This window comes from Amphiprion ocellaris, chromosome 17, assembly GCF_022539595.1.
Source record: "Amphiprion ocellaris isolate individual 3 ecotype Okinawa chromosome 17, ASM2253959v1, whole genome shotgun sequence".
NCBI lineage: Eukaryota > Metazoa > Chordata > Actinopteri > Pomacentridae > Amphiprion > Amphiprion ocellaris.
The window spans coordinates 33,366,305-33,393,684 of NC_072782.1; the positions used below are offsets into that span (position 1 = coordinate 33,366,305).

At 46.6% G+C, this 27,380-nt stretch overlaps 1 protein-coding gene across 1 annotated transcript; it reads right to left on the bottom strand.

The window, feature by feature from the left end:
- Positions 1-709: 709 nt before the first annotated feature.
- Positions 710-27,380, bottom strand: apc (APC regulator of WNT signaling pathway). The gene is given in 19 exon segments (XM_055004047.1): positions 710-3,308; positions 3,310-3,593; positions 4,029-7,005; positions 7,091-7,305; positions 7,424-7,540; positions 7,711-7,788; positions 7,891-8,030; positions 8,145-8,240; positions 9,830-10,030; positions 10,106-10,283; positions 10,394-10,480; positions 10,565-10,615; positions 10,754-10,816; positions 10,930-11,031; positions 12,530-12,638; positions 12,760-12,982; positions 14,234-14,321; positions 16,335-16,490; positions 27,146-27,380. Coding segments are annotated over 18 exon segments (6,789 nt in total). The 5' UTR covers positions 16,470-16,490; positions 27,146-27,380; the 3' UTR covers positions 710-1,663.

The following is a 27,380-nucleotide window of genomic DNA, read 5'->3' on the forward strand; positions in this document are numbered from 1 at the left end:
CATTAAATCTGTCTAAATGTGACGTCAAACATGTTTCATCAATTAAGTATCAATAAAAATGTAGTAAGATCTGCTGCGTATATTATACAGGTCTCGATAAAAACATTCAATTATACTATCTGTTACACATGTTGACTGCTGGGAAACAGAAACTTCACATTTCTTTTTATTAGAAAATCAGGTGTAAAGTGGATTTAAAAGATGAAGAGAATTTTTGGGGGAAGAACGAGGCAAAGTTGTTATTTTCTGAAGCAGGTTTCAGGTTTTTGACAGCTGTTTTGACATTCAGCCTTGACTATAAACTTGATGTTTCTGCTGTGATATAGTGGTGGTGTTCTAGAAGCATCGACATGAAGAACAGAAGCAGCTCAAGGAGTCATAGGAGCTTCGGTAGAGATCAACTAGACTTCTCTGGGAGGCTCTTGAGAACCTTCTCTGGACGTCTCTGGGAGGACTAAGAACCTCCCAGATACGTCCAGTTGACCTCTACTGAAGCTCTTACGATTGTACTAATTCTGATAAATTTCATAATTCAAGATAATTTACGATAATTAAAGCAGCAACTACTGATTATTTTGACTGTCCAAAATTCATTATTTTCACAGTTAGGGCTAGTTCTTTCAAACCTCCCAGAGAAGTCCGGTTGGTTTCTACCAAAGCTCCTACAATCACCATGACCCGGATGACTGAGAATCCACAGACAAGCAGCTCAAGTGTTGAATTTTATTGTTCATCTTCAGTTTAACATAAAAGGTTTTTGCCTTCGAGTTGTTTTCATCCAGCAGCGACAGTAAACAGTGAAAATCATCTTACAGCCATCGACAGAATGCTGAAAACTTTTTGGCAAAAATCTGTTTTAAATTATGTGCTTCAAAGTTAAAAGGTTTTCAGGTTTACAGCAATAACTTAGGTTTTACAGTGTTATGTGTTTCCAAGGCGACAGAGCAGGAGGTTCTCAGCTGACAAGCGAACATCTCCGGGATCATAAAATCCCCGAAATTCACCAGGAAGTTCAAGAATCCACAAACTGTTCAGTCGACAAACTTCCTCCAGAAAAACACAGCAGAGGGATTCTGACCAAACGTCCGGACCAGAGAAACAGATCCAGTCTGTCCGATCATTCTGCTGCTCAGGTTTAGAAGAACCTGGAATCAAATCTGAGACCAACCAGGTTTTAAATCAAACTGGAATCTGAGACGTTCAGGATCTGTTTCTACCAGACATTTGTTCAGAACCAAACTCCTTTCAACAAGACAGGAAACATCATCTTGGACGCTACAGCTAGCAAAAACATTACTGTCATCATCATCTTTATGTCACCATGGTAACTGTCATCATTAAGGGAGGGGGCGGGACCATGCAGGGACAGGCAGAGGGGGCAGAACTAAGCGCTACACATCGTTTTAGTGGTATAAAAACATAAAAAGTTCATTTTTAAAGTTTTCTCTCACTGATTAAAGAAGCTTGACAGACAGGTGAGGAGCCAATCAAGGGAGAGGAGGGAGGCAAGGGGGTGGGGCTAGCACTTAAATACAGACTGACGTCCTGTACAGTTCAGTTCACAAACAACCACTTCCTGTTGTCCCTCCATATTTACACTTCCTCCATGTTGGCGACTGTCCAGCCTTAGTGGCCATTTTGTGTACAGATTCTTCTTCCCGTCTCAGACTGATGTCACAATGTACGAGCCACGCTCGCCGCCGGCCCCGCCCCCACCACTCCCCTCTCCGCCCTTTGGCTCCCGTTTCTTGGTGACTGGGGTGGGGATGAGCGACGGGCGTGTGGGGGTTGTGGACGAAGATGTGGTGGTGGTTGCCGTGGTGGTTGCCGTGGTGACATCGGTGTTGCTCTTCCTGGGGCTTGGTGTGTAGTTGAAGGGGCTGACCCGAGCCGCCACGGCGCCGCTGCGCTGCTGTGAGCGCTGCTGCTGCTGCTGTTGGGGTTGCTGTTGTCGTTCGGCCGGCGGCTTGTCGTCAAGGCTTTCACAGCTCCGCCGCAGGTTTAGGTTGGAGGACGAGGAGGAAGAGGATGAAGAGGGGATCTTGGAGGGGGCGGGGCTGTCAATAATGGGAGGGGCATTGGCGGTGGTGGGCGAACGGGCGGAGCAGGCAGAGGAGGAACGCGGGTTGTTGACAGGACAGTCCTCCAGACGAACCCATACATCCTCTAATTTGTCGGTGAAGCCACGGCCGGCTGCTGAGTCGCCGCTGCCGCCCTTCGCCTTCCTCCAGGTTCCCTTTGACCTCACAGCACTCTCTTCCTCGCTTCGCCCCTTCTCACTAGACTCTGATGATGCTGACAGCACCGATGACGAGCTTCCCGTCCTCTTCCAAGTGCCCACCCGTGGTAGTGATGTCGAGTGTTTGCCTCCGCTTCCTCCTCCTCCCCCACCGCCGTTTTCTCGTTTCCAGGTACCAGTGCGGCTGAACCGAGAAGATGTCACTTCCTGGGGGCGTGACGGGCTCTCGGAGTGAGAGCGGTTGACGTCGTGTCTCCTCATTGTGGATAGCAGTTGTGTATCAGGGCTGGACGGTGATTCCAACGCTGCTGTCGCCGCCGACTCCTCCAGCTTCCTCTTCAGCGTTGGGCTCGGTGCCTCTTTGATGAAGGTTGACTGACGGACGAGTGCCGGCTTCTCAGGCTCCGCCTTCTGCTTTTTGGCGGCCGTGGAGCCGCCCACCCTCGATGCCGACTCGCTCCTTGGAATGCCGCCGCTCCTTGGTGTTCCACTGAGTTTGGCGGGTCTGGAGGCCGGCGCGGACGATGCGCTTCCTGGAGACGCAGTGCGTGGCAGCTGTGACGGCTTTCCTCCTTTCTGATTGGCTGCTGCAGTGGAGCGGGAGGGTGTGGAGTCCCGAGAGGATCCACCTCTGTCAGCACCGTCGCTGCTTCCTGGAGCTTTGGCTATGGCTGATGCTCGGGGTTTGCTCCGCCCCCTGGCTGATGGCTCCGCCCTCGGCTTGCCTGTGATCAAACTCCGGTACACCTTCTTCCCACCTCTCAATGCCTTTGCCTCTTCTTCCTCCTCCTCCTCCTTCTTCTTCTTGGCCTCCAGTGTGCTGCGCTCACCAGGCTTCAGGATCCGGGCGCCTCGTTTCACCTCCTCTTTCTCCGCCTCCTCTTCTTCTACGTTGTGATTGGCTGTCGGCAGGTGGAAGGGTGAGCCGACGGACTTCAGGGACAGTACAGAGTCAGAGTCTGACGATGGTTGGCGGGACAGCGACGAGGCGGCGGCAGCGTTCAGACTGCTGACGATGGAGTTGGCACCTTCTTGGATGGCTTTCCAATCAAAGGACTCTGAGTCCTGGGGAGGTGGGGCTTCTCGGCGCCTCTGAAGGCTCCTCCTCGGCCAGAATGCTATCTTCGGTTTTGGAAATGGGAAGCGGCGTGGCGACAGCGGTGGGGAGGGCTGCAGCTTTCTTCTTCTTCTTGGGCATGGCAGAGCTGATGCACTCCTGCAGCAGGTCGTCCTCAGAGTCGATGCTGAGCGAGCTGAGCGAAGAGTTCCTGGAGAAGCAGACGGGCGTGTCCTCCACGTGGAAGGCTTTGGGTGCATAGCCGCTGGCTGCAGGGGGGCGGGGCTTGGACTCCACCTGTGGAGGACAGAGGGGAGGAGTTACATCAACTCTGTAACCTGTAATCTGGGAGTAATACACAGTAAAGATAATAAGCAGCTCATATTAACAGCAGCGGCAGAATGCCCACATGAAGTCAGAACGTCAGAGACCATGCCCACTCACCAGGCTAATTGAGTTGTTATACATTTTGTTCAACTTCAACTAATGGCTATTTTCATACTGGATCAATCTGCTGATTATTTTCTACATTAATGAGTCTTTGTAAAACTCTAAATCTTGTCAGAAACATCATCAGATTAACGAAAGAGTCGGAAAATGTCTGTTAATTTACCGATTGATCGATTCGTCTCTTGGGTACTTAATAAAGCTCCTTATGTGAAGTACAAATACCTCAAACCTTTAAGTACACCACTCAGTAAAACTTACTCTCTCCCTGTAGTTTGGACCCACCTCTGCAGGAGGAGGTGGAGACTTTGCTCCTGGTTTGCCTCCATCTTGCTGCTCTGGCGGTGGCGGAGCGAACTCCTTGTTGTTGTTCTCCTGGTCGATGTCACTCAGCGAGCTCAGCGAAGAGTTCCTGGAGAAGCAGACGGGCGTGTCTTCAATGGCAAACTTCTGCTTCTCGTCTGTCGCTGTCTGATTAGTCGCAGGTTTGGTTCGAGGAAAAACGGCTGCCGTCTGCTGCTTCCTCTTCCTGCCGTCGTTTTCTTTCACTTTCTTTTCCTCTTCATTCTTGTCACCACCATCATCCTCATCGAAGTCCAGGGAGCTCAGTGAGTCGTTGCGTGAGAAGCAGCACGGCGTTCCCTCAATAGGCGTGTAGTGACGTGGTGAGTCAAAGGCGAAGCCTGGTTTAACTTTAGCTGCTGCCATCGCGGTGAAGCCGTACGTCGCCCGCTGAGGCATCGGTTTGACTGGTGAGGTTGGCTTTTTCTTCTGCTGCTGTGGACCGAGGGGGGGTGGGGCAGGAGGAGGGAGAGGAGGGGGGAGAGGTGGAGCTTGCAGGTGCTCGCTGTTAGCCGCCGCTCTGATTGGCTTCCTGGGTTTGGCTTTAGGCATGGCGGCGCTGATGCACTCGGCAAGGATGTCGTCGCCATTCTCGCCCTCTGGAAATCCGGCCCGCCTCCTTGGAGCCGAGGTGGGCGGGGCTACAGGTATGAGGGGTGCTGCTGCCTCCTCGTTGGGCGGAGAGTCGATAGTGAGGTCACTGAGTGAGGTGGCGGTGGAGAAGTTAAGCGGCGTTCCCTCCACACAATAAACTCGCGGCACTTCCTCCGGTGGTGGTGGCACGTCCTTCCTCTGCTGCGTCTGGGCGCGGCTTTGAGGTGGGAGGAGCTTGTAGACAGGAAGCTGGCTTGGTTTCCTTGGCGCTGCTTGTTGCTGTTTCTTTGGTTTCCGTGACGACTTGGGCATGGCCATGTTGATGCACGCCTCCAAGATCTCAATGTCATCATCATCATCTGATACGTCCAGGATTGGTTTGGGAGGCTCCTCTTTCCTCTCCTCTGAACCTCCATCCTCCTCCTCTTTCTTCTTCTTCATCTCTGCTGCAATGTACGGTTCGTCCAGACTGAGCGCGCTCAGACTAGACGCTCTGGAGAAGCCATGTGGCGTGCTCTCTGTGGCAAAGTGCAGCAAGACGTCGGCGCTGCTCTCCTCCTCGTCTTTCTTCCTGGCCTTTTCCTCCTCCTTAGTTTTCTGGGTGGGTGGCGGCAGTGGCGGGGTCTTGGCACGACTCGGCGGCATCGTCTGACCTGGGCTGTCGGGCAGGTCGCTGGGACTCACCACGCCACTCGGCACTCCGCTGCAGGGCTCGCTGGAGCGAACCGAGCTGGCGATGGAAGAGGTGGAGAAGCTGTCAAGGGAGCTGACTGACGTGCATCGGCTGAACATCAGCGGCGTCTCCTGGGCGTACGGCTGCTCTGGCGGGCTTTTAGGGGTCCTGGCGCCCGATGACGAGGTCACATGGTGGTGGTGATGGTGGTGGTGGGAGTGGTGGTGGTGATGACCTCGCCGTCCTCGTGTGGACGGAGCGGTGGCGGTCTGACTCTCCGCCTCCTTCTGCTGCCGCTGCTGCTGCTGTTCGTGCACATCTTTCTCGCTGACAGGAAGCGTCGGGTAGTCATTGCCGCGCACACTGTTTCCACTCCTCCTCTTCCTGCCGATGACATCACTGTCCTCCTCCTCCTCTGAGGACAGCGAGGAAAGCGAGCTGCCTCTGGAGAAGCAGATGGGTGTGTCCTCCACGCAGTACGTCTGTGTCGATTCCTGGTTGCTCTTCGGTACTGCTCGGCTGGTGGGTGGAGGCGGTGGGCGGAGCTTGTTGGCGGAGGAGGATGGGGGTTGGGGAAGGGAGGGGGTGGCGCTCTCTTCCTGTTTGAACAGTGGTTTGCGGGCAGCGTCACCAGCATACTTCAGGCTGTAGTCGATCGGCTGCTCGGCTGTTGAGTCACTGCCATAGTTTGACGCAGCCGAGACAACGACGTAGCGCGGTGGTGGGACCGATGCCATGCGGCCGCTGCTAGCTGCTGATTCACTGCCGTCGTTCCGCCTCAGTCTGGTGTCCTGCTCGTTGTCGTCGTCGCTCTCAATGCCGCCGCGGTGACTTGGACTTTGCCTCCCTGAATTCAGCTGTTCGTCAGAGTACTTCAGGCTGTAGTTGATGGGCGTATCCAGCTCTGCGCCGTCGTCGTCTGCCATGTGGTTGGCGCTACGGATTTTATGTGCCAGGTCGGCCGGGTACTTCCTGTAGATGCAGCACTTGTTGGCACCACTCTCATCTGATGAGTAGAATGGCTCCGATGAGGGTTTGGTCTTTCCACGGTTGCCATAGCCATCTGCACTCGTCACGCTGTTGAGGCTGTCGCTGGATGCCCGGACACTGGGTGGAAACACTGGCCGAGCGTACGCCGCTTCCTCACTTATCCTCTTCGATCCTTCTCCATTCTTTGGGCTTGACAGCACTGGCGTGTTGGTGTAGGACCGAGTCGTAGCCCCTCCTCCGGCGCCGTTACAGCCCCGGCCCTTCCTGTGTGCCGCCTTGGGGCTCAGGTTGTCAATGTTATCGAAGGTCTCTGACAGCTGCTGGGCATCCAGCTCCTCAAACAGAGCCTTCTGTTTGCGGGCGTGCAGCGATGGAGCGCCGGCACCAGGTGACACAACGTTAGTATCTTTGTAGCGTGCTGGGCGGTTGGCCATCAGGTTACGTAAGGCGGCGGCGCTGCCCATTGCGATCATCTTGTGGCGGGAGTGGATAAGGTTACGCAGCATGCCCACAGCACCCAGCTCCCATAACGCTTCCTGGTCTTTAGCGTCGCGGGCAGAAAGGTTCCACAGCGTGCCGCAGGCATTAGACACGATAGTCAAACTGTGAGACTTCAGGTGCTGCAGCAGAGTCGGCAGGCAGCCGTGCTCCCGCAGAATCTGCCTGCAAGATGAGAAGCAGGGAGAAGAATCAAGACAAGTCCATATCTGTGTTTATGTGCAAGTTTTTATTTGTTTACATTGTTTACCTGTGCGCCTCGTTGGTGGCGATGAGGCTGGACACATTCCGGAGGATGCCTCCACCGCTCTCGATGATGGCGAGTGTGTTGTTGTGGCTGCGATGAGTCAGCGTTCCCACCAGGAACGCTAAAGCACCGTCCACTGCACAGATGTCGGCCTTGTTCTCTGTACAGTGAGCCGACAGGTTCCAGAGCGCGCTCAGTACCGACTTCAGTGTCGATTCCTGAATGAAGAGAAGAAAAAACAAGTGAAAAACAAAAGAACAGATTCTGCATGTGCTAAATGTAACCGTCACTGTCAAGAATTAGGAACAAAAAACATCAGAACAACAGTTTTCATACCTTCTGCACTTCCAAAGCACAGCCCATCAGTGCCCGCACGCTGCCGACCTCCCGCAGCGTCTTCTTACTGTTAACATCAGCACGCCACGACAAGTTCCTCAGAACACTGGCTATCACCTGGAAACACAAGACACTGGCTATTACCTGGAAACATCCCCAACAAACACTGGCTATCGCCTGGAAACACAAGACACTGGCTATTACCTGGAAACATCCCCAACAAACACAAACACTGGCTATTACCTGGAAACACAAGACACTGTTGCCATGGTGACAGCTGGACTTACCTGCTGCAGATCTTCACTCTCAGACTTCAGCTGAGCGACCATCGCTCTCATGCAGCCCTTCATGGAGCACAGCGTGGCCTGGTGGAAAAGGAAGAAGATCCTGTGACGTCGACTGTTTGTGGGAGAGTTGGAGCATTTCACTCAGAAACATTCACGCACCCAGAGGGAACTTCATCTCACCTTATTGGCGACGTCTCCAAAGGTGAGGTTGGTGAGCGCCATGCCAGCGTATCGCCGCAGAGTGACGCTGTAGTGATCGCTGCTCAGACCGAACATCTCACAGTCCACCTGCAGCAGCTCTGCCACCGCCTGCAAACCGCCTGCAGGACAAACCACCCACAGAGAGGATGAGTGAAAACCAGTAACCCAGTAGGCTAACCAGTTCATCCAGTAGCTGTCCTGTCACACCAGTAAACACAGCGGGTCAGACTCACCGAGTTCATTCATGGCATGTCGATGTTCTTCATCAAAGGACAGCTTCATGAGGACGCAGACGGCCGGACAGATCTGATGCTCCACTGGAGATGGCACTGAACACGTCACCAAACACGCATGTTAATACACACAAACACGGCAACATGCTGCTGACTTAAACTGAAATGCAAACAGCTCCGAACGGTGATTTGGTCATGTGACGAGGCCCCCCTGCTCATTACTCACCACATTTAAATCCCTTTTAAAGATTCACCTTTTTAGATCTGCTTTCCTTAAGTGATTCTGTATTTTTATCTTGAACTTGTTTTACTATCTATTGATTTTAATTAACTGTTTTGTTTTATCTTATTGTATTTTATGTACAGCGTCTTTGAGTTATTGGAAAAGCGCTTTATAAATAAAAATTTTTTTTACTCTGCCAAGGAACGGCGGAGTTATGTGACGATCGGCGTACGTTTGTCTGTGAATCTGTCTGTCTGTCTGTCTGTGTGAAACATTAGTGAAAAACAGAGCAACAGATTTGGATGAAATTTTCAGAGAAGGTCAGAAATGACACAAGGACCAAGTGATTAGATTTTGGCAGTGATGTGGCTTATAGTCTGGATCTACAGCTTTGTTAAAGATTTCCCATTGGGAGATATAGCAGCTGGCACGGCGTCCCTGTAACCACGATGTGAACACTGTGTCAGTTACCTGCTGACGATCACATGATTGCATCCTACTACAAACTGACTGATTTATCAGTTGGAAATTATACATGGAACAAATGATTAAACTGTGGGCTGTTTCTGAGTCCCATCAATTCCTGCCGTCCGCTACATATTTAGGTCACGCAATGCAGCAAACCCCAGCCAGACACGTTAAGTTCAGCCGTCAGCCTTATTTTGAACACAAAGCCACCTTCCTGTCCTTCACTCATTCCTTCACAGTAAGAGCTTGTCTCCATTGCAGCTGCTTCTAAGTTTAGACACATCCTTTGCTAGACAGCAACAGCTGGAATCGTTGTCTTTCATCTTTATTTGAATTTTCTGACTTTTCGGCAGCGTCTTCGTCATGTCAAGAAACCGATTCTTAGAGAATCACTTCCTGTGCTGCTGGAATGGTGACAAAATAAAAGCCCACAACATTAAAAATACGTCTTCAAAATAAAAGCATGGAAGGAACGGTTTGCACTGTTCTGAGTATTCTGCACTAAATCCGTCACTTTATCTCATGGTCATGTTTACATTTCACTCAGTTCTGCTTTTCTTAGTTCTTAGTTGTTGCTCAGCTCTAGTTTTGCTTCCTTTGTTCTTTTTTGCCCTTTAATATCTTATTTTCTAAGTGTTTATTTAATGTCTACTGTTGCACGAAGAGAGAGTAACGTAATTTCGATTTTTGGTATGTCATGTACATATTGAAGAATTGTCAATGAAGCTAACTTTGACATTATTTTAACAGTAGCAAAACAAAGGTTTGCCAAAAGTGATGAACTGATCAACAGACTTTTATAAGAGTAATTTACACGCAATTTGGTATTAATACATAACATACACATGCATAACACATGCTTGTGCTCAGCGCAAGGTCATTTTATATGAAAGATTTCATCCGTCGGAAATGATACGTCAACTGAACAGCCTTGGTGGAGTACTGCGCTCTCTGAGTGCTTTTCTAGTTGGTTAGTGTGTGTGACATCACTCACTGGGGTTGTCCTCCTGGTCGACGCCCCTCTCGTGGTTCTCCTGCCAGCTCCAGCAGGCCTCGCAGTAATGACGTACCTGCTCCAGCAGGTGGAGCACTCTGATCTCACGCCGACCTCTCTTATCGTCCGGCTGACTGTGGACGATGTTGTGCAGCGCCGCCGACGCTCGTGCACGGGCCTCTTTGCTGCCACGGGAGTTACCTGGGCAACCAGACAACAATAAACTAAAACAACAACAACTTCACAGACCTTACCGTTCTGAAAGCTAACAGTTACCTAGCAACAGGGAGTCCTTGTCGTTGCCGTGCAGCAGCTGGATGAGGAGCGGCAGGCAGCCAGACTGACGCATGGCGATGCACGAGTCCTGCGAACTCGACATGGCGAGCAGCGTCCGTGACATGTCGTCTTTATCGTGAGTCCCCAACATGGACAGAAGGCTGTACACCATCTCCACCTGCAGGGGGCGACATAAGGCTCCACTGATTACAGCCTACCTTCCTGCAGGGGGAACATATTTTGGAGAAGGGTCAGCGCAGTTTATCAGCTGTTGCTGGGGAGAATTACCTTGGTTCCTAGGTGGCTGGTGATTCGTCGAGGCATAGAGTAGCTGGTCTCACTGGCCGGCTCATGGTCCAATCGGCTGCTGGAGCTCTGCAGGACGAAAACAGATTTTAATCTGGAGAAAGGAAGAAAAAAGAAACATTAAGCAATGAGAGTGAAGGACAGGACGCTCACCTGGGCTGCAGCCAATCCGCTGCTGTCACTCGGCCCCTGAACTTCTTCAACCTACAGAGAGAGAGAGAGACATGTTGCTCAGGTAACCACGAAACAGAACTCACCTGATTCAGGTAGACGGGTCAAAGTGGCAGCTAGTTGTTGCTGTTGCATGAAGGCAGCAGGTGAACCCCTCACAGGTGAGCTTACCTGTAGTCGTGCTCCCATTCTCAGGATGTCCTTCTCTATCTGCTGGATACGAGACACACGAGCCTGAAAACACAAAGGTACAGTGTGAAGGTGTGACCCTGAACACACCTCATGTCAGGACATCCCATGATGCACTGAGCCCTCAGGTGAAGCAGCTACAGGTGTGCTCCTCCTACCTGAGCTCTCCTCTCCATCTCCTGACAGGAGCCCAGCTGCTCCTCCATCGCCGAACGGATCTGACGAGCCTCAAACTCCAGCTGACGCCGACTCATGTCCGTCTGCAGAGTGAACTGACAAGAAGCTCCTGTCAGCCTTCAACAACTACAAGTCCCAGAATGCATTTCATCAGCGAACCAGGCTGGGATCCAATGTGAGTGGTGGTGAGCAGAAGAACAGATCAACATTCACAGGAGTAAACCTGGCTGCCTAACATCAGGGAAGACACTTCTAAACTACAGCTACAGTCCTCTGGCTAAAAACAGACGACTGAACAGCTCACCAACAACACGAACACAGATCTGAGATCAGTGTGTGCTGAGCAGAAACAATCACAAGCTAACGTCAGCCAGCTACGTTAGCCTGCTACATTAGCCTGCTACACTAGCCAGCTATTTTAGCCAGCTACATTACCCAGCTATGTTAGCCAGCTACGTTACCCAGCTACGTCAGCAGCTACATTACCCAGCTACATTACCCAGCGATGTTAGCCAGCGATGTTACCCAACTATGTCAGCCCGCTACATCACCCAGCTACGTTACGCAGCTACGTTACCCAGCTATGTTAGCAAGCTACATTACCCAGCTACGTCAGCCAGCTACATTACCCAGCCACGTTACCCAGCTACGTCAGCCAGCTACATCAGCCAGCCATGTTAGCCAGCTACGTTAGCCTGCTACATTACCCAGCTACGTCAGCCAGCTACGTTACCCAGCTACGTTGCCCAGCTATGTTAGCCAGCTACATTACCCAGCTACGTTATCCAGCTACATTACCCAGCTACATCAGCCAGCTACATTACCCAGCTGCGTCAGCCAGCTACGTTAGCCAGCTATGTTGCCCAGCTACATTACCCAGCTAAGTCTGCCAGCTACATTTTCCAGCTACGTTACCCAGCTACATTAGCCAGCTACATCAGCCAGCTACCTTAGCCAGCTACATTACCCAGCTACGTTACCCAGCTACATTACCCAGCTATGTTAGCCAGCTACGTTACCCAGCTACGTTACCCAGCTACATTACCCAGCTAAGTCAGCCAGCTACATTAGCCAGCTACGTTACCCAGCTAAGTCTGCCAGCTACGTTACCCAGCTACATTGGCCAGCTACGTCAACCAGCTACGTCAGCCAGCTCTGTTAGCCAGCTATGTTACTCCGACTACGCTAGCCAGCTACGTTAGCCAGCTACGTTATCCAGCTACGTTAGCCAGGTACGTTACCCAGCTATGTTAGCCAGCTACGTTACCCAGCTACATTACCCAGCTACATTACCCAGCTACGTTAGCCAGCTACATTACCCAACTACGCTAGCCAGCTACGTTACCCAGCTACATTAGTCAGCTACTTTACCCAGCTACACTAGCCAGCTACATTAGTCAGCTACAATAGCCAGCTACGTTTGCCAGCTACTTTAGCCTGCTACATTAGCCTGTTATGTTAGCCGGCTACGTTAGGGATAAACAGTGTGTCTGCTCACGTTCTAAAAGTGATTTCCTGTGGTAATATTTCCCAGACTGTTCCAAACTTTCCAGGATTTCTAAACTTATAAAGTCTTCTTACGTTTTCAGTGAGCGGCAGGCCGTCGATCCTCTTTGTGAGGTTCTGGAGCTGAGTGTAGTACCAGTCCTTCTCCTTCTCCTCCTTCTCCAGCTCCGCCAGCAGGAGGGACCTGGCAGGGAGCAGCCAATCACAGAGCAGGACACAGAGAGGGAGTGAGTTGCTAAATGCCAGCAGCCAATCACAGTGCTCGTATTAGTCCTGTATTACAGTATTATCACTGTTAGTGGTACCTCTCCTTCTCCAGCTCCTCCAGGCACCGGTCGTGGCTGTCTCTGCCCGCAGACGGCAGCCCTTTCCTGGGGAAGGCAGCGGATGTCGAGGGGCCCGGAGCTCCGGAGCCTCCAGCTGCTCCTGCAGGGGGTCCGGATCCAGAAGAGGCCGAGCTGGAGGACGATGAGGGGGGCAGAGGAGGCCTGGACCTGGGCTTAAAGCCTGCTGAGTCCAGGCTCATCTCTGGAAGCAGATTACACAGAACGTACATAAACATGAGGGTTTTGGTTCTGATCCAGTCTCTGAGGTGTCCTGCTTGTTCATGGAAACATCATATTCTGGTTTCTGAGTCATGTGACTTGTGTCACCTCTGGTTACTCTGTGAAGCACCCAGACAACACATAAAAATATACGTAGATGTAGTAATAAAGTGGAATCAGTACACAGAGTGTGTACTCGTGTACTTGTACTGTTTGGGCCGCGTCATTTCAGAAAACAGTGTTGCTCCGCCTCTTAGATTTAGTTCAGAGTTTATTTATTATGACCAGGTACTAAACAAATGAGAAATGAACTCAAACATCTAGACCTCTATGAACATCTAGACCTCTATGAACACCTAGACCTCCATGAACATCTAGACCTCTATGAACATCTAGACCTCTATGAACATCTAGACCTCTATGAACATCTAGACCTCTACGAAAACCTAGCCCTCCATGAACATCGGGACCTCTATGAACACCTAGACCCCTATGAACATCTAGACCTCTATGAACATCTAGACCTCTATGAACACCAACATCTAGACCTCTATGAACATCTAGACCTCTGTGAACATCTAGACCTCTCTGAACATCCAGACCTCTATGAACATCTAGACCTCTATGAACATCTAGACCTCTATGAACACCAACACCTAGACCTCTATGAACTCCAGGTTCTGGTTCCTATCAGTGCGTCCACATCAACATTTAGTCTAAACATCTAAAAACTGGAACCTTGTCTGGTCCAACTTTAACCATACATCAGATTTTACTGATGTTAGAGCCTCAACAGTTGGAGAAATGTGGACCAAAGACTGGATTTTAGTAGAAATATGGATCCATCCATAGATATACACTGACAGGAACTCTATGGAGACACTAGACCAGCCTCGATTGAATGATTTAGGGTGTTTTTTATGTTCAAGGTTCAATAATTAAAGTGTGTGATCTGATGAAACTATTCTGTTCGTTCTCACCACATTTCATGGCTGTTAGTTTTATTTATGGAGAGATTGAAATATTAAAATTACAAAGTTTTTTTGAGGGTGAAAATACTAAAATTCTCAGGTCGTAAAAAATATTATATTAATTCTTTAAAAAGTGAAAAGCTCAGTTTTAGACTCCAGATAACAGATCGGTAAACTCTGAAGGAAATCTGAGAAGCTGCAGCGACATGTTTCCTGAACTCCGTTGATCCGACACGGAGTTTGTGAGTGTTTGTTTTGTTCACCTTTCAGTCTTTCAATGAGCTCCAGCTGAGATCCAGATGCCTCTCCAGACTCTTCTTCTATGGTGCCCTGCAGCTGCTTCAGCACCTCCTGGCAGACATGATGACAAAACACAGATGGAGTTAAGACGTAGAGTGTTTGACCGACCACAGGGGGCGCTCTCACACTCCGAGGACACTCAGGGTTGGATATGTAAAGCAGAAAGAAGCGATATGACCAATAAAGAGGCTCCTGCTTGGAGAGAAAAATAAAAGTGATTTAAAACACAAGCTGCATCTGTCAGGGTAAGTCCTGGTCTTCACTCACCACGATGAATCTGCAGCGTTTGTACAACGACATGATGGAAACTAAATACTCACACTGCTTCCGCTCATCGACACAAAACAGGAAACGGGAAACGGGAAGTGAGCGTGAGCTGAGAGGAAAGACTGGACAATAACCGAGCAGAGACAAGAAGAACAAAACTACGATGAAAAAACAACAGGACTGAAAACCGAAAAGTCACAGTTTATCTACAAAACACACAGAAGAAAACAGAAGTCAGAACAGAGTAGGATAAAATATGAAAAAGAGAAACTATAAAAACAGACGAGGCAGGAAGAAAAAGGAAAAGAGAGAGTAGTAAACAAAGAGAAGGCGAGAAAACAAGACAAGATGAAATAAATAACAAGAAAAGATTGAAAGTAAGATAGACAATCAGAAGAAACAGAAAATACAACAAAAGACCAGAAAAAACAATTAAAAAAGAAAATAGGAGACGACCGGAGACAGAGTGCTCACTCTGACAGGTTTCCTGAGTCCTCAAAGATCCTCACAAGATCAGACGTCTCACTCTGAACAACAACAAGGAGCTCATTCTAAGGAGCAACGCGCGATTGGTGGAAAATACCACAGGTCTATTCTGAGTCCAAGACAGACGGAGTTTATATTGAAGAGCTGGAAGAAGAGACACGAAGTCCTCAGACTGAACATCAGCACAAACTCCACACAGAGTCCCGAGATCCAGCCCATAATAACCCAGACTGGTTTACAGCCAGCACATCTGAACATGCTCACATTTAATCAACCATGTTCTTACTAAACATCCATCACTGGACAGGTAACAGTCTGTCACAGGTTCACTTTTATAAAACCTGAAAATCAAATTATGAACATAAAATGGAAATCTATTGTTTAAATAAGAATAAAATAAACCTGCTGTTCTCTCATGTTGAAGATCTTTAGTTTTACGGCCTTTCATTGTGAAATAATATAAAACTGAAACCTTCCCATAAAAGCGGTAAATTAAAGCAGGATTTCTGAGTAAACTTCACTCCTATGTAGTGTTTAAACTAAATCTGTACTGAATGTTTTCTGTCTGTTGGAACCAGCTCACTACCAACTAACCGGGTCTCTGCTGAACCTGATAAGAAACAGACCTGGAGATCCACTTCAGGACAAACAGAACCTGATCTAGTGTTCTTAGTTAGCTTAGCTGCTAGCCAGCTAACATTAGCAGGTAAACAAATACACGTTTTATTAATATTAATAATAATAATAGTAATAGTAATAATTATAATAATAATAGCCAGCTAACACTAGTGCTGCGACCCACTAAGCAGAAGGCAAACAAACACACATATTATTATTATTATTATTATTATTATTTTATTAATAATAATAATAATAATAATAATAATAATAATAATAATAATAATAATAATAATAATAATAATAATAATAATAATAATAATAATAATCAGGTACTATAGCTAATCTACATGACCTTCATCCTCCACCTTTAAAGTCTATAAATAATCAGCAGCCCTCGTCTGGATGTTTCTCTCCTGCTGCTATGACGTATTTATCAGGGATCCTGACGGCTGAATGAAGTAACTCTACTGCCCTGGTAATAATTACTTTTAGTGTGTACTCACATACTTCTATAAAAGTACTAACACCACGCTGTCAAACCCAAAGTAACAGTATGTCAGTATAATGACAGAAATGTACTACAGTAGTAACGACACTCCTCCCCTGTGACTGTAGTACTCCGATGCAGTATATTACCTCATTAGAACATAGTACTAGAGCGTGCAGTACTGCAGTAGTGGTGGTACTAACCTTCATGTTGGAGGCCTCGGTCTCCAGCTTGGTCAGGTGGTTGGAGTTGTCCTGCAGCTCCTGCCTCAGGTTGGAGTTCTCCATCTTCAGCACCTCCACCTGCCTCAGCAGCTGGTCGTAGGACGCTGCCGCCATGCTGGACACGCCACGACTGACCTGCAAACACACTGAGTCAGTACTGATGTAGTACTCTGGAAACACACCTAGTACTGGTGTAGTACTCTGGAAACACACCTAGTACTGGTGTAGTACTCTGGAAACACACCTAGTACTGGTGTAGTACTCTGGAAACACACCTAGTACTGGTGTAGTACTCTGGAAACACACCTAGTACTGGTGTAGTACTCTGGAAACACACCGAGTCAGTACTGATGTAGTACTCTGGAGACACACCCAGTACTGGTGTAGTACTCTGGAAACACACCGAGTCAGTACTGATGTAGTACTCTGGAGACACACCCAGTACTGGTGTAGTACTCTGGAAACACACCGAGTCAGTACTGATGTAGTACTCTGGAGACACGCCCAGTACTGGTGTAGTACTCTGGAGACACGCCCAGTACTGGTGTAGTACTCTGGAAACACACCCAGTACTGGTGTAGTACTCTGGAAACACATCCAGTACTGGTGTAGTACTCTGGAAACACACCCAGTAATGATGTAGTACTCTGGAAACACACCCAGTAATGATGTAGTACTCTGGAGACACGCCCAGTAATGATGTTGTACTCTGGAAACACACCAAGTACTGGTGTAGTACTCTGGAAACACACCCAGTACTGGTGTAGTACTCTGGAAACACACCCAGTACTGGTGTAGTACTCTGGAAACACACCTAGTACTGGTGTAGTACTCTGGAAACACACCTAGTACTGGTGTAGTACTCTGGAAACACACCTAGTACTGGTGTAGTACTCTGGAAACACACCTAGTACTGGTGTAGTACTCTGGAAACACACCTAGTACTGGTGTAGTACTCTGGAAACACACCGAGTCAGTACTGATGTAGTACTCTGGAGACACACCCAGTACTGGTGTAGTACTCTGGAAACACACCGAGTCAGTACTGATGTAGTACTCTGAAGACACACCCAGTACTGGTGTAGTACTCTGGAAACACACCGAGTCAGTACTGATGTAGTACTCTGGAGACACGCCCAGTACTGGTGTAGTACTCTGGAGACACGCCCAGTACTGGTGTAGTACTCTGGAAACACATCCAGTACTGGTGTAGTACTCTGGAAACACACCCAGTAATGATGTAGTACTCTGGAAACACACCCAGTAATGATGTAGTACTCTGGAGACACGCCCAGTAATGATGTTGTACTCTGGAAACACACCGAGTACTGGTGTAGTACTCTGGAAACACACCCAGTACTGGTGTAGTACTCTGGAAACACACCTAGTACTGGTGTAGTACTCTGGAAACACACCTAGTACTGGTGTAGTACTCTGGAAACACACCTAGTACTGGTGTAGTACTCTGGAAACACACCTAGTACTGGTGTAGTACTCTGGAAACACACCTAGTACTGGTGTAGTACTCTGGAAACACACCTAGTACTGGTGTAGTACTCTGGAAAACACACCGAGTCAGTACTGATGTAGTACTCTGGAGACACACCCAGTACTGGTGTAGTACTCTGGAAACACACCGAGTCAGTACTGATGTAGTACTCTGGAGACACACCCAGTACTGGTGTAGTACTCTGGAAACACACCGAGTCAGTACTGATGTAGTACTCTGGAGACACGCCCAGTACTGGTGTAGTACTCTGGAGACACGCCCAGTACTGGTGTAGTACTCTGGAAACACATCCAGTACTGGTGTAGTACTCTGGAAACACATCCAGTACTGGTGTAGTACTCTGGAAACACACCCAGTAATGATGTAGTACTCTGGAAACACACCCAGTAATGATGTAGTACTCTGGAGACACGCCCAGTAATGATGTTGTACTCTGGAAACACACCAAGTACTGGTGTAGTACTCTGGAAACACACCCAGTACTGGTGTAGTACTCTGGAAACACACCCAGTGCTGGTGTAGTACTCTGGAAACACACCCAGTACTGGTGTAGTACTCTGGAAACACACCTAGTACTGGTGTAGTACTCTGGAAACACACCTAGTACTGGTGTAGTACTCTGGAAACACACCTAGTACTGGTGTAGTACTCTGGAAACACACCTAGTACTGGTGTAGTACTCTGGAAACACACCGAGTCAGTACTGATGTAGTACTCTGGAGACACACCCAGTACTGGTGTAGTACTCTGGAAACACACCGAGTCAGTACTGATGTAGTACTCTGAAGACACACCCAGTACTGGTGTAGTACTCTGGAAACACACCGAGTCAGTACTGATGTAGTACTCTGGAGACACGCCCAGTACTGGTGTAGTACTCTGGAGACACGCCCAGTACTGGTGTAGTACTCTGGAAACACATCCAGTACTGGTGTAGTACTCTGGAAACACACCCAGTAATGATGTAGTACTCTGGAAACACACCCAGTAATGATGTAGTACTCTGGAGACACGCCCAGTAATGATGTTGTACTCTGGAAACACACCGAGTACTGGTGTAGTACTCTGGAAACACACCCAGTACTGGTGTAGTACTCTGGAAACACACCTAGTACTGGTGTAGTACTCTGGAAACACACCTAGTACTGGTGTAGTACTCTGGAAACACACCTAGTACTGGTGTAGTACTCTGGAAACACACCTAGTACTGGTGTAGTACTCTGGAAACACACCTAGTACTGGTGTAGTACTCTGGAAACACACCTAGTACTGGTGTAGTACTCTGGAAACACACCGAGTCAGTACTGATGTAGTACTCTGGAGACACACCCAGTACTGGTGTAGTACTCTGGAAACACACCGAGTCAGTACTGATGTAGTACTCTGGAGACACACCCAGTACTCGTGTAGTACTCTGGAAACACACCGAGTCAGTACTGATGTAGTACTCTGGAGACACACCCAGTACTGGTGTAGTACTCTGGAGACACGCCCAGTACTGGTGTAGTACTCTGGAGACACGCCCAGTACTGGTGTAGTACTCTGGAAACACACCCAGTACTGGTGTAGTACTCTGGAAACACACCCAGTAATGATGTAGTACTCTGGAAACACACCCAGTAATGATGTAGTACTCTGGAAACACACCCAGTAATGATGTAGTACTCTGGAGACACGCCCAGTAATGATGTTGTACTCTGGAAACACACCGAGTACTGGTGTAGTACTCTGGAAACACACCCAGTACTGGTGTAGTACTCTGGAAACACACCCAGTAATGATGTAGTACTCTGGAGACACGCCCAGTACTGGTGTAGTACTCTGGAGACACGCCCAGTACTGGTGTAGTACTCTGGAAACACACCCAGTACTGGTGTAGTACTCTGGAAACACATCCAGTACTGGTGTAGTACTCTGGAAACACACCCAGTAATGATGTAGTACTCTGGAAACACACCCAGTAATGATGTAGTACTCTGGAGACACGCCCAGTAATGATGTAGTACTCTGGAAACACACCGAGTACTGGTGTAGTACTCTGGAAACACATCCAGTACTGGTGTAGTACTCTGGAGAGACACCCAGTAATGATGTAGTACTCTGGAAACACACCCAGTACTGGTGTACTACTCTGGAAACACACCCAGTACTGCAGCAGAACTGCATATCATCATTTTGTAATGAAAGTAGAATATTTGCTGATGAAAAACAACTAAAAAAGTAAGTTATGAAGAGAAAAACACCAGAATCCGTTAAACTCAGCTAGTGAAGGTTCTACAGGTTAACATGTTTAACTCGCTTAGATACCGTTAGTACACGGGTTCATGTCTGTCTCTACTGGTATACACACAGTACACACAATCAACACATAGATGGATGTCAGGTACTAAACCTGACAGTTATTTTTATTGTACATTAATTTGTCATCATCATTGATTTTTCTGTTATTTTTTTCTGGATCAATTGATCAGCTGTTTGAAACGTGGATCCATGTTTGACTACAGCTGAGGACACGTGACAGCAACAGTATGAGCATCATGTGTTGTGTCACTGACTGTCACATGATTCATACAAACACCAGCTGACCAGAACACACACAGCAGCACCCGCTGCATCAGCTCAGGTTTAATGCAGGACCATCTCAGGATCAGCTCAGGTTTAACTCAGGATCAGCTCATGTTTAGCTCAGGATCAGCTGAGTACATTGATAATAAAGCTGAGAGGTGTAGTACAGCTGTAACACCTGCAGTTCATTCAGACGGTACCATACTTGGGTTCTGTACTGAACTGAATGTGAGCGGTGGAACTGTGCTGTCATTAATTTGGATTTAAGGTTTAACGTTCACAGCAGATCCACATCTGGACGCTCCACTTTGTTCTGTGGCTGCAGCATTAACAGTAGAAATATTAGTAGTAACAGTCGTAGTAGTAGAAATATTAGTAACAGTCGTAGAAATATTAGTAGTAACAGTAGAAATATTGGTAGTAACCGTAGTAGTAGAAATATTAGTAGTAACAGCAGTAGTAGAAATATTAGTAGTAACAGTAGTAGAAATATTAGTAGTAACATTAACAGTAGTAGAAATATTAGTAGTAACAGTAGAAATATTGGTAGTAACCGTAGTGGTAGAAATATTAGTAGTAACCGTAGTAGTAGAAATATTAGTAGTAACAGTAGTAGTAGAAATATTAGTAGTAACAGCAGTAGTAGAAATAGTAGTAACAGCAGTAGTAGAAATATTAGTAGTAACAGTAACAGTAGTAGAAATATTAGTAGTAACATTAACAGTTGTAGAAATATTAGTAGTAACAGCAGTAATAGAAATAGTAGTAACAGCAGTAGTAGAAATATTAGTAGTAACAGTAGTAGCAGAAATATTAGTAACAGTAGTAGAAATACTAGCAACAGTAGTAGTAGAAATATTAGTAACAGTAGTAGTAGAAATATTACTAGGAACAGTAACAGTATTAGAAATATTAGTAACAGTAACAGAAGTAGTAGAATTATTAGTAACAGTAGTAGAAATATTAGTAGTAACAGTAGAAATATTGGTAGTAACCGTAGTAGTAGAAATATTAGTAGTAACAGTAGAAATATTAGTAGTAACAATAACAGTAGAAATATTAGTAGTAACAGTAGAAATATTAGTAGTAACAGTAGTAGTAGAAATATTAGTAGTAACAATAACAGTAGAAATATTAGTAGTAACAGTAGAAATATTAGTAGTAACAGTAGTAGTAGAAATATTAGTAGTAACAATAACAGTAGAAATATTAGTAGTAACAGTAGAAATATTAGTAGTAACAATAGTAGTAGAAATAGTAGTAGTAATAGTAGAAATATTAGTAGTAACAGTAGACATATTAGTAGTAACATTAAGAGTAGTAGTGGGATTAATAGTAGTAGTAACAGCAGTAGTCGAAATAGTAGTAACAGTAACAGTAGTTTCTAAAGCAGAGAAACCTCCTCATATCCACAGTTTCTGCTTGTAGCTGCATATTCTGTCCCAGCTTAATGTCCACTGTACTGCAGTAGAACCACACTGTACTGCAGTAGAACCACACTGTACTGCAGTAGATCCACACTGTACCGCAGTAGAACCACACTGGACTGCAGTAGAACCTCGTATTCTGCTGACCTGTGATCAGGTTGTGACTCAGTGGTTCTGATCAGTGATGATGTCACTGATCGGTGGATCAATGAGTGATAGGAGTCGGACAGATCGCCCTCCCCCCTCCTCTCCTCCATCCTCCCCCAGCAGTCGGCCATTTCCTCTCCTGCCTCGTCCCTCCATCCTCCTCCATCCTCCCAGCTTCCATCCTTCCTCCCCCTCTCCCTCTCCTCCATTACAGACGTACAGAATTAATCACCTCCACCATAGAAGAAGAAACCAGCCGACAAACAACAGACAATAGGAGACCTCATTCCCCTCTCCTCCCTCGTCCTCTCCCCCATCCTCCCGTCCTCCCCCGTCCTGCAGCAAACACAGGGAGCAGAAGACGGAGGATAAAGGATGGAGGGAAGATGGATAAAGAAAGAGAAAATGGCAGCTCACCCCATCGCTGTCGCCTCCATCAGCCTCCCTCTCTCTCTGTCTGACAGAGGGCAGTCAGCTGGGTCGGCCGGCAGCCAATCAGCAGCCAGACTCAGAGAGGGGGAGGGAGGGAGAGGTGCCCCCCCCCCCGCTCCCAGCATGCTTTGCAGCCAGTGCTGCAGCCTGACTGACCGGGTTATTGAAGTACAAATATACACAAATACACACACCGAAATACACCGAGAATACACGGAAATACACCGAATACAACAACAAAAGCACAGAGGACACGCTGGAATATGCAGGAGTACTCCAAGAAATACGCGCACATATAAAAAATACACCAAGAAATACACACAGATATAAAAAAATACACCAAGAAATACACAGACATAAAAAATACACCAAGAAATACACAGATGTACACCTAAATATACACTAATTTACAGAAATATACAAAAAAAATCCCTTCTTTGTGCAATATTTCATGTGTAATATTACTTGACTTCTTCAGTCCCATCGCCCTGTTTCTTCTTACTGCTCTATTCTGTCCTCTAACCTACTTACTTCTATTTTAATGGAGTAATCTAATCTGCATCCTACTTACTTCCTTTTGCTAACCTGTTAGCCGCTGCATTTATCCTGGTATGTCATTATTTTCTGAAAAATATGTGACAAAAGAACTTCCCTCTGAAATAATAAAATTCTACCTTATCTTAAAACACAGACATTCAATAAAATACTGAGAAATATACTGAAATATGAAAAAACAAATACAAAAATTTACAAAAACCAACAGGAATATACAGAAATGCACAAATAAATATGCAGAATACATATAAACACATAAATATACCTGAATTCAAACACACAGATAAATAAAGAGAAATGAGAGCAGCCCGTGTCTCTGACCGTCACGTTATTCTGCTGCTGCTGAATCTGGTTCAAGATTATTGAGGTCAGTATTGATTCTGAAAGTAAACCTGAAACCAATCGATCATCTGATTTACTCTGCTCCTAAATAAACTCTCTCCACAGATGTGGACACACAGATACCAGGGTAGTACACAGAAACACTGAAGGACGGACCAGACCAAATAAACCAGGGGTGTCCAACATGAGGCCTGCAGGCCAAAAGCGGTCCTCCAGAGGGTCCAATCCGGCCCTCAAAGTGTAAAAATTCCAGAGAAGACATTAACTGCAGATTGTAAATTAGTAAAACTATGAATTGAAATTGAAAAATACTAGATTATTCTTTTGTCCCTCATTTTTTTTAAACATTTTGTCTTGTTTTTGTTGTTTTTTGTCTTTTTTGTTGTGTCGCTTGTCTCATGTTTTTGTCATTTTGTGTTTCCTTTTTGTCTCGCTTGTGTTTTTTGTCTTATTTCTGTCATTTTGTGTTTCGCTTTATTCGTTGTTTTGTGCATCGATTTCTGTTATTTTTTTGTCTTGCTTGTGTCGTTTGTCTATATTTTCATTGCTTGTTTCTCGCTTTTGTCATTTTTGATCTTGTTTGTGTCATTTGTGTAGCTTTTTGTCATTTGTCTTGTTTTTTTGTTGCATTGTAACTTTTTTTGTCTAATTTTTTGTTTCTTGTCATTTGTCTAATTTTTTTTGTGTCATTTGTGTCTTATTTGTGTAATATTTTGTCTTGTTTTTGTTGATTTTAGTGGTTTTGATCCTCCAGTAAATCCTCTCTGGTTCAGTTCCAGATGACTAAAGGCTGGAATATACTTTCCGTACGAACGAGCCGCGCGGAAATCAGCCGCATGGAAATCCGTGCGAGAGAACGTGTGTGCATTTATACTCCGTGCGCGTCTGCTCCCAAACTGCAGGGGCAGTGTAGCTCAAACACACGTCTACCTGGTCTACTCTAGTAATAAACTAGAGAAGAAGAAGTTTGCCATGGTTTACACCACTTACAACACGGCGTTTTACCGAATAAAAGCATTTCAGCAGTTAGTTTTATTTCACACCATGAATACTTCATAACCCGGTTACCACGGTGATCTCTGTGTGATGAATCGTATAAGTTCACGTATTTCTACACTTCAGCTACGAGTAGGTCCTGGCCCTCCGCCATGTTTTTCCGTGCAGCTCCGTCCGCGTTGGTTAGAAAAATGTGGAGATTTTCCGCACAGAAAGGCCGCTGGAGGGGGCGTGGGTGCGAAAATGACGTAATTTTTCCGCACGGACCTCGCGGACGCGGTAAGCATAAAACAAGCTTTAATGTTGCGTCCCTTTGTCGACACTCTGTGATCTGGAAGTTGTAATGTAGAAATGATAAACTGAGGCTGAATGTTGATGAAACTGAATTTATTTTTCTTGATAAATTTCAGGTTGTTCATGATGTTTAGTAAAAAGATAATTCCTTAAATGTGAACATTTCTGCACTAAAACAAAGGAACCATTAGGAGTTGTGGTTATTTCTAGGTTATTATGCTGTGGTTTTACTGGTCCGGTCCACTGGAGATCAGACTGGGATGAATGTGGAACCTGGACTAGAATCAGTTTGACTCTCCTGATATAAATGCTTCATGTTCTTTTGTCCTGATGCAGAGACGGAGCTCTGAGGCGATGCAGTGTAGCGTCCCGTGTTCACCACCAGAGGTCAGTGTCTGAGAAAGATGGCGACTACAAGCACTGAAGATAAACTCTGTCCATTTGGTGACAGGTATCAGCACCTGCACACACCTGTCCTGTCAGGAGAACCAATCTGGGCTCTAAATGTCTGAAAAATCAACCTTCTCTTTTCCAGTTTTCTGCTCCATATTGATCAATAATAGGTATTGATTGGCTCAGCTTCCATATCAATGGTAGCATTTTTATTCCATGTTTTCTGTGTTGTTTGCTAACCCTACTCTAATCCATGCTAATGTGATCTTTTTCTCAGCAGGAGAAGCTAGATATTTAGCTGCTGTTACTGCTGACCAAGAGGACAAACTGACTGATGGAAAACAGTCCAAAGAATTAGTCTGATCCTGATAATATGAGCTGGAGGGAGACATTCAATCAAAGCTGACGATGGAATGAAAACATGGAAAATAGAAGAGAGGACATAGCTTTGCTCTACACATTCTGTAGGAACACTGTTTGATGATGTAGACGACAAAAACAAGACATAAAATGAAAAAAACAACATTATCTGGGGTCCACAGCTGGCTGAGCAGGTTCTTCCAGATGTTCCTCTCCAGCAGCGCTCTCTAGAGTCCGCCTGGTTGATGCTGAGGTGTTCCCAGACCAGATCAGAGATGTGGTTCCTCCAGAGAGTTCTGGATCTTCTCCCAGCTAAAAATCTCTAAAGTGGGCCCCAGGAGGGTCCGAACCAGATGTTGAACCACAGGTGATGCACCCTGAAGGTCTCAGACTCCTTCACCACCTGCTGGAGGAGACAGGTTCTCCCGGTTTCCTGAGTTCTACAGTAGTCTAGTTGAGGGTCGGTACTGAAACCTGGAGTTAAACGGATCCCAGATGATTAGAGGCTGAAGGACCAGGGAGCTTTACATCACTGAGTGTAATATTTCTACCCAAGAAATCTAGAGAATACTCACAAAAAAATAAAATATCTTCATAAAACTGAGAATATAAGTTAGTTTTTTATTATTGCCACATCTTATTGCCACATCTACCACATCTACAGACTCTGGTACACCTGGTGACCCGTCAGGACGTAGTCAGACCCAGACCAGCCCAGAATAACACACAGCAACATCTGGAACAGCACACACAGCAACATCTGGAACATGACCCAGACCAACCCAGGATAACACACAGCAACATCTGGAACAGCACCCAGACCAGAATAACACACAGCAACATCTGGAACAGCACACACAGCAACATCTGGAATATCACCCAGACTAGAATAACACACAGCAACATCTGGAATATCACCCAGACCAGAATAACACACAGCAACATCTGGAATATCACCCAGACCAGAATAACACACAGCAACATCTGGAATATCACCCAGACCAGGATAACACACAGCAACATCTGGAACAGCACACACAGCAACATCTGGAATATCACCCAGACCAGAATAACACACAGCAACATCTGGAACGTCACCTAACCTGATGACGTCAACAACATCATTTAAAAGAAGCTCTAACCAGAAATTACAGAAAAATCAAAGTCAGTCAGAACTGATACTGATACTGTTGCTGATCAGTAGTACTGCAGTACTGACCAGCAGCAGTATCAGTAGTACTGTACAGTACAGTGTCGGTAGTGCTGCAGTAACAACATGAGTAGTATTGTACAGTAACAGTATCAACAGCACTATAGAATCAGTAACACTCTACTATTATACAGCAACACTATCAGTAGTACTGCAGTTCTGTGTAGTAATAGTATTAGTAGTATTGCTGTGCTCTACATTAATATTGTTTTATACTTACAGTACAGCAGTAGTACTTACAGTACTGCAGTAACAGTGTTTTATACTTAACAGTACTGCAGTAGTACTTACAGTACTGTAGTACTGGTTAGCCTCCTCGGTGACAATAGCCGCAGCTGTGTTAGCCGACTGTACAGTCCTGCTAACAGTGTCCCGGTACCGTTTTTTCCTCAATAAATCTGCTGTCTGTACGTTCATTAAACCCCCGGTTCTAAGCTTCGGTCCCGGTGAACCGGAACCGGGTACCGATGTGTACTCAGGCCCGTCCGAACACCGACACACAACCAAAACAAACGGTTAGCGGGGAGCTAAGCTAGCGGCTAGCAGCAGCCGTTCTTACCTTCCCGGTTTGTAGAAAACGACCAAAGTCCGCTTCAGACCGGGGCACAATCACGGAAACATCCCCCGGGAAACACAGCCAGCCGGTAAACAGACCGTTAGAGGCGATGGGGACCCGTCATGTCTCCGGTCACAGCGGGAAAAGTGGAGTTTAACAAAGTCCAGGAGAAGTTTTAGCTCGGCCTTTTTGTTGTGGACGAACCACAGCTGCTGCCGTCCGCCATCTTGTTCTGTGT